We start from the raw sequence: 14,689 nt of genomic DNA, 5'->3' as shown, positions 1-14,689 counted from the left end.
GAAAACAGGAGGTCATACAAACTTTAAGCAGAGAAGAAAAACGGGCCACAGGCAAAGTACCGGGCACCAGAAGAGAGTGGAGCAGCACCTCACATGCTGCAGGACAGTCACTCCCAGACCAGTTTGCACACCCAGCCAAACTATTCCTTCAAGGACACACAGGTTCTCAGAACATTTCTTGCCATGCGTCCTTTCTGAGATGTGCTGGAAGACATCTCCCTCAAACAAAACAGAGCATATTATGAAAAGGACACCTGGGAAGTCAGATGATCGGACACCAAAACAGAATCTCAAGGTGAAAGCCAGTCCCAGGGCAGCATCTGGGCTCCTGGTGCAGGATAGGAGCTGACCAGCAGGTTCTCAGGAGGCTCATGATTGGACACTGATATGTCTGCAGATCATGTGATTGGATGACTGTACAATTAGTTATGAATTCAACAACTGATGTGGAATACATGATAACTGGGAACCTAGCAAACAGAAATAAGTATGTGGGAAACAACACAAGTTCCCATATGGGAAAGTAGAATACTGGCAGCAAGTGTGTGTACATGTACACATGGTGCGTGTGACCACTCATGCCAGCATGTGTGGTATGTTGTCTGGTATGTACATACATGGTTATGTGTAGATGTCTGGTACATGTACAGCTATGCCAGGGTGTGGTGCTGGCACGTGTGACGTGTGTACAGGTATACATGTGTGGGTATACGGGCATGTGTGTAGTGTATGTATACAGGCATGCATGGGTATGGCATGTGCAGGTGTGTGTCATGTCCCAACACATGGGTGTACATGTATGCATGTGTGCATTGGGGAAGTAGAGTGAAAAGTGCTTGTGTTTCTTAATGGAAAGCCACTAGGTTAATCCTCATACTGAAATGCTGCCATGAGTGCCCTGAGGAACGAGGAGAGTTACCACCACCTAAAAGGGCCGCATTGGGCGTGGACATCACTTACCATGCCTCAGCACCGTGACCCGCACTTTGGAGGTCTGGTTCCCTGCGGAGGAGAGGGCAGAGCAGCGGTACTCTGTGCTTTCCTGAATGGTGTCCCGCAGCCAGCTGAGCAGGTGGACTCTGCCATCAGGCAACACATGGGCCTGCATGGGCACACACATCTCCAGAGCACGCCCATGTTTCTCCCAGGTGAAGCGGATGTCTGCCGGACCTGAGGGAACACAAAGTCTCCACCTCCACCCAGAATCCCTACTCAGGCTTTCAGGAGCTGCCCAGCAGGGGAAGGGTCCCCTGGGAAGAAGGACCAGCTGGACCAGAAGTGATCTGAAACAGCTTTCAGTTCAGCCCTTGGGCCTCCCCAGAGCATGCCCACAGTGACCAGTGGCAGGAGAGGGCTGCAGAGGTTTCAGGCCTTTCACTGCTCCGTGGGCTTTCTACTCTTTGACCTCAAATGCATAGGCTGGCCCTCTCAGGACACAAGTAGGCAGTCATGGACTGAACACCTCCCCCCCACCCCCCGCAACGTTTTCTCCCTGCATTGTCCACCCCCACCTGAGAGTGGAGTGCCTGGACGGGGTTGAGGGGCTGGGAATCCTTCCTGCCAGTGGTTCCAAGCCCTGGCCCTGAAGATGGAGAAACCCCCAAAGGTACTGTCATCCCTGCCACATCTGCTCACCCTGCAGCATCAAGAGGCCCAGAGCTTGGCCCACTGTGTGGGGAGGGCTCCAGGTAGCGTGGGCTGCTGGTCACCCAGGACTGTGAAGGCCTGTCCTGCCCAAGGGAGACACTGGGGTCTCAAGAAGGTGCAGATGGTGCCAAATGGAGAGCTGAGGCCCTGGTTGGGTGGGGGCCTCTTGGAACTAAGCTGGGCAGCTAAGCACTGCACACCCACCCGGGGCTTTCCACCTCATGTACAGGCAGGCCCAGTGTTCGGAGACATGTAGCCAGACATCAGCCACACCACATCTTCACCAAACTCCTGTTCTCCCTCCAGGCTTAGTTACCAAAAACATAAGGGCTAGGGCTGCCTATTTTCAAGCACTCTGACAACCTAACCCATCCAAGGTAGAGTGAGGGGCTACCTTTAGTTTGTGACAGGCAGAGACAGGAACAGCAGTCTTGGCCCTGCCTGACCTATGGAGACTGGCCTTTTCTCAGGGCCTCCCCAGCCAACAGGTGAGGAGGCTGTGTGGCCCTTATTGGAGGAGGGTCCAGGATAGAGGCCCAACCAACCTGAATTGGTTCCGGGGCAGTTGGGGTGGGAGTGCCATGTGTGGAGAACCATGATTGAGGTCATAGTGCTAGGGCCACCAGTGACCTCAGCAGGTCACTTCCCCATCAGGGCTGTCTTCATATGGCTAGACTGTGGGTCTGGCTCCATCCTGGGGCCCAGCTCCCTGTCCTCCATGGAGGAAAAGCAAACTGAGGCAGCTCTACTCTGACAGGTTCACATACTAGCTCCTACTCAGAATGGTGTAAGAAGATGCCAATGGGGGTCTGAGCTGGCCCAGCCCTACTCCGGGTGTGTGCAGAGGTCTTGAGCTGAACCAGGCCAGATAGGAAAGGCTAGACCTGCCCTGTAACCCTGAGAGGTTCAGGTGCTGCTCAGGCTAGGCCCCGCCAGCTCCCTGCCACCTCCTGTCCTGAAGGCATGTCTCCCTGGATCAGGCCAGGCGTTCCAACAGCATGGACAAGGGTGTCTCTTACCCAGGGCCCTGGGGGCCTGACAAACCCCACGGCTGATCCCCAATGGTAACCCACACTTGACCAGAACACCTCAGTCTTTAGACTCTTCATAGATGCCAGTCCATCTGGAAGTGGCAAACTGGTTTCATTGAGGCCATTCAGCAGGGAAAAGGAACTACCTTTTCTCCAGCTGGAGTTTAAAACACTAAATAGAAAAAACCATGACATAAGTAAAACATCATGACAGAGCAAAAAGATTGTAAGAATGCCTGCAGGCGGAATGCCTGGCATTGTCCTCAAGTGTATAGCAGGGTGCGGGTGTGGGCATCCAGAGGTGGGAGGTCTCGCACTCCCACTTTGGGAGAAAGGTGCTGGCCAGAGAGTTTGGGATTTCTGTGTCATAGGCTGGATTTTTGAGGAGAGTTCTAGTTTAAAATTACTTTTGTGATGATTCTCCTCACTTTACCAACATTGCCATCTGTTCACCTTTGTCCAGTCCCTTCATCAACAATTCCCCACTATCTAGGACTGTCACTGAACTTTCAAGAGCAGACACTTGCTGGGTGCCAGTGGCTCACGCCTGCAATCCTAGCTACTCAGGAGGATCACCAGCCTGGGCAAATAGTTCCAGAGACCCTATCTCAAAAATACCCATCACAGAAAAGAGCTGGTTTAGTGGCTCAAGGTGTAGGCCCTGAATCCAAATCTCAGTACCACAAAAAAAAAAAAAAGCAGACACTTAACTGGAAAATCTTAGGAATGAGTTCCAAGGTGGCAATGGGACACATGGAAGGACCCTGCAACCCTATTTCTGTTGGTGAGAAGTTGAGAAATTGGGGGGGTGGGAGTCCACATAAGTGGACACCCATGCTGTTATTCACTGGGAATCTCTTACAAGGATATTGAGGAAAAAGCCCCACTAACATGAAATGAAAAAACATGTAAGCACACACATGTGTAGATATGTATATACATATGTGTATCGTTACACTCAGGTATATGCACAGAGAAAGGACCTGAAAATGGCCATGGTGCTGGTGGGGTCTACCTCTGGGGTTAAATTTTTTTTATATATTTTCCTAGCATTTAAAAATTCATTACAAACAAATGTTCCTTTTATGATACAAAAAAATGCTAATTTGAAATGTAGAATGTACCATAAAGCTTTGAAGGAAAATCTGAAAGTTGTTCCAAAAGTGCTGTGTGTAGCAGTCCATCTGACCCAGCCTAGTGGACAAGCCTGTGTTTGGGGCTTATTTTGGGGTTCAGAACTGTTTTGTCCACTCCATAATTTGTTTTTTCCCAATCAGAAGTGTTTTGAACTTTTTTTTTTTTTTTTTGCAGTACTGGGGCTTGGGCCTCACGCTTGCTTGTCAGGAGCTCTGCCGCTTGAGCCACTGCACCAGCCCTTAAATCATCTTTGGGTTCCTTAGAACACAATGCAATGTTATGTGCTGTGTAAATAGTTGTTATACTGTATTATTTAGATACAATAAGAAAAAGAGTCTGTGCAATACAGATGCAACTTTTCTTTCTTTTTTCCTGTTTCTGATCTACAGTTGGATGATCCATGGATTCAGAACCTGCAGATAGGAGACCAACTGAATTTCCTTCCTTTTAACTGCTGAGTGTCTTTCACAATGTCACATTTTATTTAGCCATTCCCCAGCTGATGGGCATCCAGCTAGAATCTTCCTGTGAGCAATGAACTCTTGGGAGGTGTTATGATCAAGTAATGAGTTTTCTGTAACATCAAACACTGTCAGCTCTAAAAGCAGCACAGTCTCCTCCACCATCCACCAGCTCTACCCAACAGTGGAGCCTCTGGAAGGTTCTCATGACTGAGCCCTTGGACAAGAATCTGGCTTGCTCAAGTTGGAGCCAATCCACCCAAACCCCATGGGTTGGGATCTTCAACTGCAAAACCCCTCAAAGAAAAGCTTTCTTGGGGGTGAAGAGGAACAATGCAAAATGTTCTCGCCACAAATCCTACCTTTATGAGGACATCTTTAAGTATTCATAAATTGGTCAAATACGTGCTTACATTAGACATGAAAGATGTTTTTTAAAGTACTTACGTTCCATTCATTCTTTTTAAACTATCCAACTCCTTCTGAATGCAGAGGAGATTAAAGAGAGAGGGAAAGTGAGAGTTAAAACCAGTCTGTAGGACCACCATATCTACACTGTGCCATCAGCGGACACCAGCTGGTGGCTACAAAGTTAAATCCATGCTGCAGAGGCTGCCCCAAGCATGTCCTGCATGCTGCCCAGTTTCTCCCAACTCCCAGCTGTGGGCCCATTGGAAACATCACTTGTGTCTGCCTGAGTCACAAGCCTCCAAATACCCCTGCCATCCAATCCTGTCAGTTCAGAAGAGACTGGCCAGGGTACTTGCTGCTCACAGCCTGGAGAGAGTCTGCAACATGATCAGCCACCAACGTAGACATTTATCAGCTCTTCTAGCAACCAAGTCTGTGAATACTGGATCTCAAAGGAGGGAAATTGTCCTTCTGGCTGGGAAGGATCCAAGTGCAGGCTCCAAGGTCAGATAATGGATGGACACAACCAAGGCCAGGCTTAACCATGCCCTGCCCTTTTAGCTGCCATGCATGGAGGATGGGGGCAGGGAGATGGAGAGTTTCATGAGACTCTCTGCCATGGTCATCTTACCTGTGCACTGCACAAGCGTGTCCAGTCTATCCTGACTTGGGAGCCATCTCACCACACCAGGCCCTCCTCTCCACCATCTCTCAGGGAACCCCTTCTACACACACCACGGGGCATTTCCCCCAGGTGGACCCACCCTGACCCCTCAGGGATGGCCTTGTCCTCACCTGTTCTGGATGGCTGACTCCACGGAGACATGAGTGGGACAAGGGAAGGCCAGGCCATGTGACCTCCAGTCAGCCCTCTTTGGAGGGTTACCAGCAGAGCCAGGGTGCCAGGAAGGATCCCAGGAACTGCAGATTCTCTTTAGTCTAATAGGCCTTTAATCAGACAGCCCCAAACCACTTATAAAAATTACCACAAAAACAGCTGTTTGGGGGAAAAAAAGCCTAAATCAAGGCTCCAAACCCACCACAGGCAGCAGGGAGAGGCTACAGAGGCCAAGTGAGCCACACTGCAGTCTTGGGGCCCCAGGCCTCACCTGCACAGCTGTCTTCTGCTTCCTTAGGGTACAATGTCAAAAGCAGAACCTGTAACACAGCTCTCATTTCTCCCAGAAGCCTCATGGAGTTCAAGGCCACATGGGCCTCCCCTCCAGGGAGGGCTGTCTGCAGACTGACCCAACCATGCAACCTGTTCTGAGACTGCAAAGCCCACAGGACAGCCTCTGGATTCTCACGTGCCAAAGCCTGCAAAAAAGTCTGCCCTGGTCTGATCCACCCCACAGGGGACCACAATCAGCCACCCTCCCTCACAGGTGGCCTCAATAGAACAAGAGAACAGAAAAGATCCCAGATGGAACCAAGTATCTATGGGTAGAACAGTGGCCATGAGGTCACAGGAGAGTTCAAGGCCTGTCTCCCACCTGATTAGTCCATCCCAATGCTAGGAAAGGGTTACACCCTCCCATCTCAGCTCCCACCATGCTCTCCACAACTCCCAGGCCCCTGGCCACTAGCATTCTGGCCCATGGGAGAACTGCCAAAGATAGGAAGTCAGAGGAACCATTTCTCCAGGCTCTTGTGGCACCTCCAGCAGAGGCAGCTGCAGATCAGGAGGCCCCAGCCCCACATGTGCAGAAAGAGAGACAAGAGTATCACCATTTTCCTTCACTCCACCTGCCCACGTTGGCAGTGGCTTCCGGCAGTTCTTATGTCTTCAGGTAACCTTTCCTTTACCATTTTGCTCCAAGCCCCTTTGTAATGAAGTCCTGGCATCAGACAGCGCCGTCCAACTGCCCCAAGGCACCAAGCTTTCACTCTCTCCCAAGCTCTCGTTTGGCAGTGTGAAGGCTCTTGCTGTGTCTGCCAGTGAAGGGGCCCTGGGACCTTTGCCATGTCATACGGACCCAACAGTGTTTCCCCACCACTGAGGAGGCTTCCAAGTGTGCCTGTGAAGGTGTCTGCTTGCACCAAAGATTCGGATGTCATGGAGACAGGTAGGACTTTCCCATCCTGTTGTCTGGGGTAAATTACCTGACTAAAGATTAACATGCAGCCTTGGTCCACAGCATTGAGCAAAGGCGCTGGACCACTGGGCACAGAGGTACACACCAGTAGTTCCAGCTACTTGAGAAGCTGAGGTGGGGGGATTGCTTAAGCCTAAGAGTTCAAGGCCAACCTGGACCACACAGCAAGACTCCATCTCAAAAAAAGAGAGTTTGGACCAACAGAGCCAGCCAGTCAGAAGTCTGTCTTTTCCACAGTGCTCAGTCACAACTCCTGTCCACGGTCTGAGGACAGCCTGTGCAGGGCCACTACCTGCCAGGAGGTGTGTTGCATTCACAGTGGACAGAGCTACCTGGCAGCTCCCACAGCTGCCTTAACAGAAATCTCTTTGCAGTTTTGACAGTTTGTTAAAAATTTGTCTTAAAAGACAAACTGCATTTGCTTTCCTTCCTTGTTCATTTTATTCCATTCTGTGTAGAGGCTTAAGCCTGCCAGGCACACAGAAACCAGGGCTGCTGGGTGCTGCCAAAGCCAGGTACACAACTAAAGCATGGTTTGGGACAAACTGCCATCCTTCAAGAGTGGTTGTCCCCCGGGAATATTCTCCAGCACTGGGCCAGCCCCTCCTGTGTCTGCAGGAACAGTACCACATTTCAAACAGCACGAGGCAAACCATTAATACAACTTCCCTTTTGGAAGCTCGGAAGTTACTTTTTAAAAACTTCCAAATGCCAGGCTGACAGAATGGCTCAAGTGGTAGAGTACCTGCCTAGCAAGCACAAAGCCCTGAGTTCAAACCCCAGTACCACCAAGAAAAAAAAAAAAAAAAAGCCAACTCTATCAACCTCCAATTTGTTAGGGACATGAAAGCAACCTTCCATACCACAGTGGCCTTTGGGCCAAATCTAGCCCACAGCTGGTTTCTGTAAGTACCTGCCTGCTCACTACACAGTCTATGCTACTTTTACAATGACACTGAGTAGGGGTGACAGAGGCTGACTGGCTGGGGTCACAGCCTACGGAAGCCTGAAACACCTGACCCTTTATGGTTGACGCCTGCTGTCTGTTCACAGTTTATCTTGTGAAAGTATGAGCTGACTTGACCTCAGAGGCACAGCCAGGAACAAGGTGGGTGGTGTAGGCAAAGTGGGGAGACCAAGTGGATGGGGCAGAGCACTCCCTGCCCCACCCCCCCGCACCCATCTGCCTCAGAGCGTGCCCCAACTCACCTGTGGCCTGGCAGAAGAGGTGGAAGGTCCCCAGCGCCTGCACCTGTTGTGCCTGGTCACTCAGGAGGGGTGGCAGCAAGGTGACCCGTGTGCTGCTGTCAGGCCCTGAGCCCAAGTCCGGCCAGGGACTCCAGGGTGAGGAAGACGAGCCGGGGCCCAGACAGGACAGGGAGGAGGAGCCAGGAGGAGGGAAGGGCTTAGGAGATGAGGCTGTGAGACAGAGAGGACAGAAAAGAAAGGGAACTGAGGAAGAAGTTGTCAGGAACGCATCCCATGCCAGAGCAGGCGAAACACAGCAGGAAATGGACAGGCAGGGATGAAGAAAGGAAGTGCCTCAGACCACCCCACGAGGGCCACCACACAGGTAACTCAGTAATGAATGGCCTGCCCAGAGCAACAATAAGGCTTCTCATTTATTCGGATACTTTCCAAATGTATACAATTCAAAGTAGAAAAATAAAGACAAAGTAAATCTTAGAAAATACAAATGATCTCACCAAAATGATCAAAGCACATCATGCTGAAGATGAGACTGTCCACACAGACACACAAAAACTCAGTTTATTGCTCTTTGCCATGGAATAAAAGTCTGCTCTTAAAGGGTATTTACAAACTGGGGAGATGGAGTGTAAGATGAATGCTAAAATCGTACCACCCATTCACATCTTTAGAGACAGTGGCAGAAGTGGGTCTGGAACGGCCACATGCACTGGGAGACTGTGGTCCTGTGTGCAGCTATCCACCCCGGTCCACTTCTCTCCCAGGTGGCCAGGTCCATGAGGCTGAGGGGGAAACCCGCAGGCAGTAGGTGTGAGATAGAAGCAAGAAGAGACAGGAGATAGGCAGACACCAACGACGTCCTTGTGAAGGCTCCATCTGTCCATCTGGACAGGAGGTTCAGCCAGCGGCCATGGCTGTGGGATTGTAAAACGCTCCTCCTCATGGGCCAGCCTGATCACCACCCAGAGTCATCGGGCCACCTTCCCTCTCTGAAGGCCTGCCTCACGGATGTGGGATAGCCCTCCTCTTGAAGAGAGTCAAAAAAGGAAAAAAAGTAAAGAAAATATGCCTGAAAATGATGCTTCCTTCAAAGAATAAAGTAAAAAGTCAAAAGGTGAGTGTGTTCAAGAGGTGGTTTTAGGTCTACATTTCTAAAAGCAGAACGAATGCATTTAGCAAAAACAAGTCCTCCCTGAGAATCTTAAGCAACATAAGCCATATTTTATCCCAATATACAACAAAATCTAGAAAATGCACATCTTCTTCTAAATATTAAAACATCTGCTTCAGTAATTTAAAAAAATGACCAAAGACAACACAATCAAAGCAAAAAAAAAAAAAAAAATTAAATGGAAGAAAAGCTTCGTGCCAATCTGGACAACAGGCAGTAAGTTACCAATCTGATAAACTAAAACATCATTTCCAATCTGGAATTAAATTATCTTTTAGTGGCTGCTACGAGGAGGGGAAGTGGAAGGGTAACTCTTCTCAGCCAGTGGAGGTCACCATCTCCCCACCCCACGACACAAAGGGCTCAGGTAAATCGGTGCCGCTGCCCATAGGGAATCTTAAAGCGCTCCAGGGACTGCAGGATAGGGATGTGATACTTGTCATTTTCTAAAAGGACAGAGGATCAAGTCACAGGCTCAACTCGAGAAAACAAAGGGCTGAGGTTCGCTGTACAATGACGAGACTTGGCTACTGAAAGGTTAAGCACAAAACTCTCCACGCACAGACTGAGACTCAGGTGGGAACACGCGGCTGGGGCCTCAGTCTCCATCTGCATCTGAGTCGGCAAACTTCAGTTCACACTTGACATCAAACGGCTTGTCTCTGGAGGAGAACTCATCGATTCTCTGTGAGTCCTCCCTATCCGTGGGGACTTTGCTGGTGATGGTGTCCTGCTCCGTCTCATAGCCGGTGTCCAGGGCTGGCTTTGGCTGCTCCCCATTCTGCTGGGAGAAGCTGCCGGGCTCCACCAACGTCTCCTTTACGCTCTGCTCTAGGTCAGAAAATTCTGACTTGGGCTTTTTCTTCCCAAGCAGCAGGGCGGAGCGGAATTTCAAGCACTGTGCGGGCAGGAAGCCCTTATAGCAGTTGTAAGCAAAGAGGCAGAGGAAGAGGACGAAGATGAGGAGGAAGAGGGACATGAGAAGGCGGTTGTCGCTGGACTTGAGATACAGTGTCTTCTCTGAGTGGATCTGGGGGCCGGTGTTGATGACCATCTTTGGTTCACAGGATGTGCTTGTGGGTCCAGGCTTGGGAGGTGGGGTGACAGCCCTGGGGGAGGGGGGCCGCACAGATGGCGTTACAGGAGGGGACTCCTGGGTAGATGCTGCTGACACCTTGGAGATGATCCTACTACCTTCTGTCTGAGCAGCCAACGAGCTGAACAACACTGGGGGCCGGGGGACCACCTTCACCTCCAGGACATGCTTGGCTAGCAGCTGTGAGACCGTCTTGTTCTTGACCCTCTCCTCGGACAGGCACTGGTACACGCCGCTGTCGCCCTCCGACAGGTTGAAGATGAGCAGGTTTCTCCTGCCCACAAGACTGTACTTAGGGCTCTTGGCCTTCAACACACCATTCTGGAACTTCCATACCACCCGGGCCAGGTTGGATTTTGGGGAGCATTTGAGTTCCGCTGTGTCACCATGCTTGAAAAAACGCTGCCGGAAACTTTCTTTACTTTTATCTGGAACATCAAAATAAATGTGCACAGCATCAACAACCCTGCACGTGAACTCAGCTGCTTTCAAAAATAGGTTAATGCCCACAAGACGACACAGAGTCTCACCCACCGGAACAAGATGAGATCTTCAGGACAACCAAGGAGATAAGAGACATGCGTGACCAAAAAGCAAAGACGAACCCTGGATAGCAGCCCCAGGGACAAGGAAATCAGTCGGCTCTAAGCAGCAGAAATCCCATTTCTCACCCCGAGTCCCAGGAGAAAACTCATCAGGCTGGGAGGCCAACCCCTGGCCAGCTGTGCATCCAATGATGGCACCCTGAGTCAGACACCAAACCCTTCTGCTAGCAGCTACAAGGGAGGCCGGCTGTCAGTGCCAGTCTTACCCTTACACTTCTTTTCTACTTCTCTGAATCTGAAGACTGCTGTCTGCTTAGAGAGGGGAGAAGGGTTCTCCCCTGCTTGGAAGGTGGATAGGGCATCCTGGCCCAATCCTACCCCACCTCTGGTCACAGTGCCATTCCCCAATGGCCAGCCATGGCAGTGGGATCCTGAGGGGAACACCAACCTGAACTAATTACAGGCTGCATGTCACTTGTCTGAAGTGCTTGGGACCACAAGTGCTTTGGATTTCAATATTTTTCAGATTTGGGAATATTTGCAGAAGCGTAATAAGATAGGTGTCTTGGGGAGGGGATCAGAGTCTAAACATGGAATCCACTTTTGTTTCAAATGTATCTTATACATATAGTCTGAAGGTAAATTTACCTGACACTAAATAATTTTGTGACTGAGATAAATTTTATGGTGTGGAACTTTCCACTTGGGGTGTCACAGTGACATTGAAAAAGTTTCTGATTTGCGATTTTTGGATTAGTGAAGCTCAACCTGAACTCATAGACTCCTTTCTTCCCATTCTTAGCGGGTTTGGTTTGTTATAAGCTCCAGCTGAGTAAATGAGAAAAGAGGACAGTTGCAGACAGAATGCTTTCCAGTGAACCAGTAACACCCTATGTGCCTACTTGTTCTGCAATCAAAGGACAGAGATCACAGGTCTGCGACATGACACTTCACCCCCTGCTCAGAGTGGAGAAAGAAAAACAAAACACATGAGCATCACAGAACCGAAGCACCATGAAATGGTTCTGCGGCCTGGCCAATGGCTGACAGGGAGCCACTCACCCGGGCATGAGGACGTATCACCGTTCATCTCCTGAATCCAAGCCCTGCAAGACAATTGGTACCCGTCACTCACTGCATGCACTCAAGGGGCTCATGCCCAAGGTGTCCCACCCCTACCTGCTGGGGCCCTCGGCCTGGTGCGGAGTCACGCAAGCAGCCGCGGGCAGGCTCCAGGCACAGTAGGGGTCCCTTGCCAACACACAGTCCTCACAGCTGCTGTGCTTCCCGCAGAAGGCCAGTGGGGCCTGGACCACTCTTGTGTTGGAACTGGCATAGACAAACCTCCTGCCCTGTGTACAGGAAACAGACAGAGCAGACATAAGGCAGGGGCTCCGAGTTTCTCCACCAGCTGTGGGGATGACAGAGCATTTTCAAGTGCTGCACAGAGCAGGAAAGGTCTCCCTAACTTAGAATCGGCCACTGAGCAAGGCCTGTGAGATCTGTGACCACCAGGAATTACAGCTTGTGTGAAAAAGGCAGTGCCTGGTATCCAACAGAACTGGGAAGGCTGGGATCTGAATCCTGCCCACCCTGTCTTGGCAGACCCTCGGCCTAGCAGAGCTCTCCTCCCCTGAGCCTGGTTCTCTTTGGGGAGGAGGCTGTTCACTCCCCTACCAGCCGCCCCTGCCTGTGGAGCAGGAACCCCTAGCCTACACCCCAGGCCACCCTCCTGGCCTTGCCACAGGTGAGACAGCACCTCAGCTGGAGGCCAAAGGGCACAACCTGAGGGCTAATCTTGTCCTTTGTGAACAGAGAGCTGTGTCACTGGAGTCTGAATCCAGCATCTAGGTGTAAACACACCAATTAAGGCTGTGCAAGGAACAAATCGAAGGCTGGGACATCAAACAAAAGAAGGAACAACACTGTTGACTAGGTTTGCAAGGGAAGAACACACAGAAAGCACCAAACTCTTCCTATTCACAGGACACTGACTGACTCGGCACACAGCCCACCTGGAGCCAGTGGAGTGCCCCAGGCCTGCTAGGTTTTCTTAGTGAGCACAATCAGAGAGGGCTCCAAGACACGCACAGGGTGGCAACACACTCTCCTCCACCTGGGAGTCCGTTTCACATTAGCATCCCAGAAAACCTGTGACTAACACCACAGATGCTCAAACGTGCACACAGGTTGGTATTTTACAATCAGATAAAACACAACCTCCACCCTTTGAGGCTGTATTCCGCATTAGCAGTCTCTACTGCAGACCCAGGTCTCACAAGCTGCAGCCGCTCAAAGACCCAGGCCCACAGGCCCACCTGAACACAACACACACAGATGCTTCCGAGGATGAAAACCACGATGAGAGCAAACAGCAGTCAGTGCAGACCTGGGCAGATGCTCAGCACAAAAGAGGGACAGAGATGACCTCCCAGATCACTCGAGAATTACAGGACGGTGGAAGTGCGGAAACATTTCCAGGGGAGAAGTCCCTGCTGGGGACATCTGTGAGGATCATGAACACCATGGCAGAGCAGAACTGGTGGTCCCCGACAGGCCAAGAGGAGCCCCACTTGATCCCTCTGCCCAGTGAGAGGTGAGTGAGGGGCTGTGAAGGGTGGGGTCTATCCCAAGGGGTTCCTACCCTCTAGGACACTTGGCCCCACTTCTCCCTGATGGGACTGGACCAGAGCTCAAACAAAATCAAATTGTGACAACTGAACTGCACTTCAGAGTGCAACGGGTAAATGTGGAAGGAAGAGGGAAACCCCCTCGCTACAGGGAGTGGGCAGGACTAACCCAGGCCAAGCCTGCTAGTGGATGCTAGGCAGAGGAGAGGGGAAGCAGGTGCCGTCATCCCTCAGTGTCTGCAGAGCCACCCCCCCAATACCAAATCTGCGGATGCTCAAGTCCCTTACTGAGAATGCGTGGCACTGGCGTAGAACCTTAGCACTCCCCCCTCTACTTTACAGCATCTCTGGATGACCTGTAACACCCAATACAATGTAAAAACTGCCGAAACACTTGTACAAGTGTTTCAGGAGTGATGACATGTTCAATACAGATGCAATTGTTTTTCTGAGTATTTTTCACCTAAGGCTGAATTGCAAATGTGAAACTCACAGATATGGAACGCCTGCCACAGAGGGCCGACTGCATTTTCCTAGTCTCAAAGTCCATTTCCCCCAAGCCAATGAATGACTGTGGGTTCAACCATGCTCACACAGTTTTTGAGATGCCTCCCCTGAGAGGCAGGGCCTGACCGTGCTCATTCATACTGACACCCGGAGCAGAGAAACTTGGACAGAGGTCATAGCTGAGGATACCAGCTGGGAGGCATATGGACACCATGTCCCCATGGTGCTCTCCTTAACCCATGACCCCAGGACCATCAGAAGAAAATGTCAGACATGCCACAAAGTGCCTGGCCAGGACTCAGGAGGCAGAGAAGCAGAGACAAGGATGCCCTAATGCATCATGGGGTCCTGGGATGGGTAACATGGAGGTGACAACATTGTATGCTGCCTCTATGACACTCAAGGCGAGGTGAGGCTGGGTAGGGACATGAGAACCCTCTGTGCTATTATCACTGCTCTTCCATAAATCCGAAATCATTTCAGATTCAAAAAGGCAAAGAAAAAATCATCTGGCTGGCAGTATACAGCATTAGTGGGGTGTACTAAGGGGGGCAGCCGCCCTGTATGGCCCTGCCTCTTATGCTGTTCCACACTTGGCTCCACATCCCTGGAATGCAGCACCTGGGTTCACACGGCCCTGAGGGTGTGCTGCGTTATGTGGCCAGCCATACAGGTCACCAAAGTTCTTTCCTCCCCATTGTCACCCAGGCTGCGTCTCACCAATCGGGAGTGACCTCATGAACACAGA

At 50.9% G+C, this 14,689-nt stretch overlaps 2 protein-coding genes across 10 annotated transcripts in view; one reads left to right on the top strand and one right to left on the bottom strand.

Annotated features, from left to right (window-relative positions):
* The window catches only part of Secisbp2 (SECIS binding protein 2), a 49,561-nt gene extending 40,197 nt beyond the window's left edge, over positions 1–9,364 (top strand). Inside the window, exon 18 of the mRNA XM_074052384.1 lies at positions 4,205–9,364. The gene's annotated coding sequence lies outside the window, so the exon portion shown is untranslated. The remainder of the gene's footprint in view (positions 1–4,204) is intronic.
* Sema4d (semaphorin 4D) overlaps positions 1–14,689 on the bottom strand; it is a 111,905-nt gene that overhangs the window by 4,319 nt on the left and 92,897 nt on the right. For 6 of the 9 annotated variants that reach the window (XM_074052378.1, XM_074052381.1, XM_074052377.1 and 3 more), the window contains exons 13-15: positions 11,984–12,156; positions 11,867–11,910; positions 8,386–10,687 (exon numbers count right to left, since the gene is read on the bottom strand). In XM_074052378.1, the coding sequence (XP_073908479.1) occupies positions 9,762–10,687; positions 11,867–11,910; positions 11,984–12,156 (1,143 nt within the window). In that variant the 3' untranslated portion in view covers positions 8,386–9,761. Of the gene's footprint in view, positions 1–960; positions 1,194–7,992; positions 8,203–8,385; positions 10,688–11,866; positions 11,911–11,983; positions 12,157–14,689 lie in introns of those variants that run through there. The other 3 variants (XM_074052383.1, XR_012440513.1, XM_020160944.2) reach the window with 3 other exon arrangements.

This window comes from Castor canadensis, chromosome 13 (genome assembly GCF_047511655.1).
Source record: "Castor canadensis chromosome 13, mCasCan1.hap1v2, whole genome shotgun sequence".
Taxonomy (NCBI): Eukaryota; Metazoa; Chordata; class Mammalia; order Rodentia; family Castoridae; genus Castor; species Castor canadensis.
Note: the sequence above shows the minus strand (reverse complement) of the source record. Positions and strands in the feature narration are given on the sequence as shown.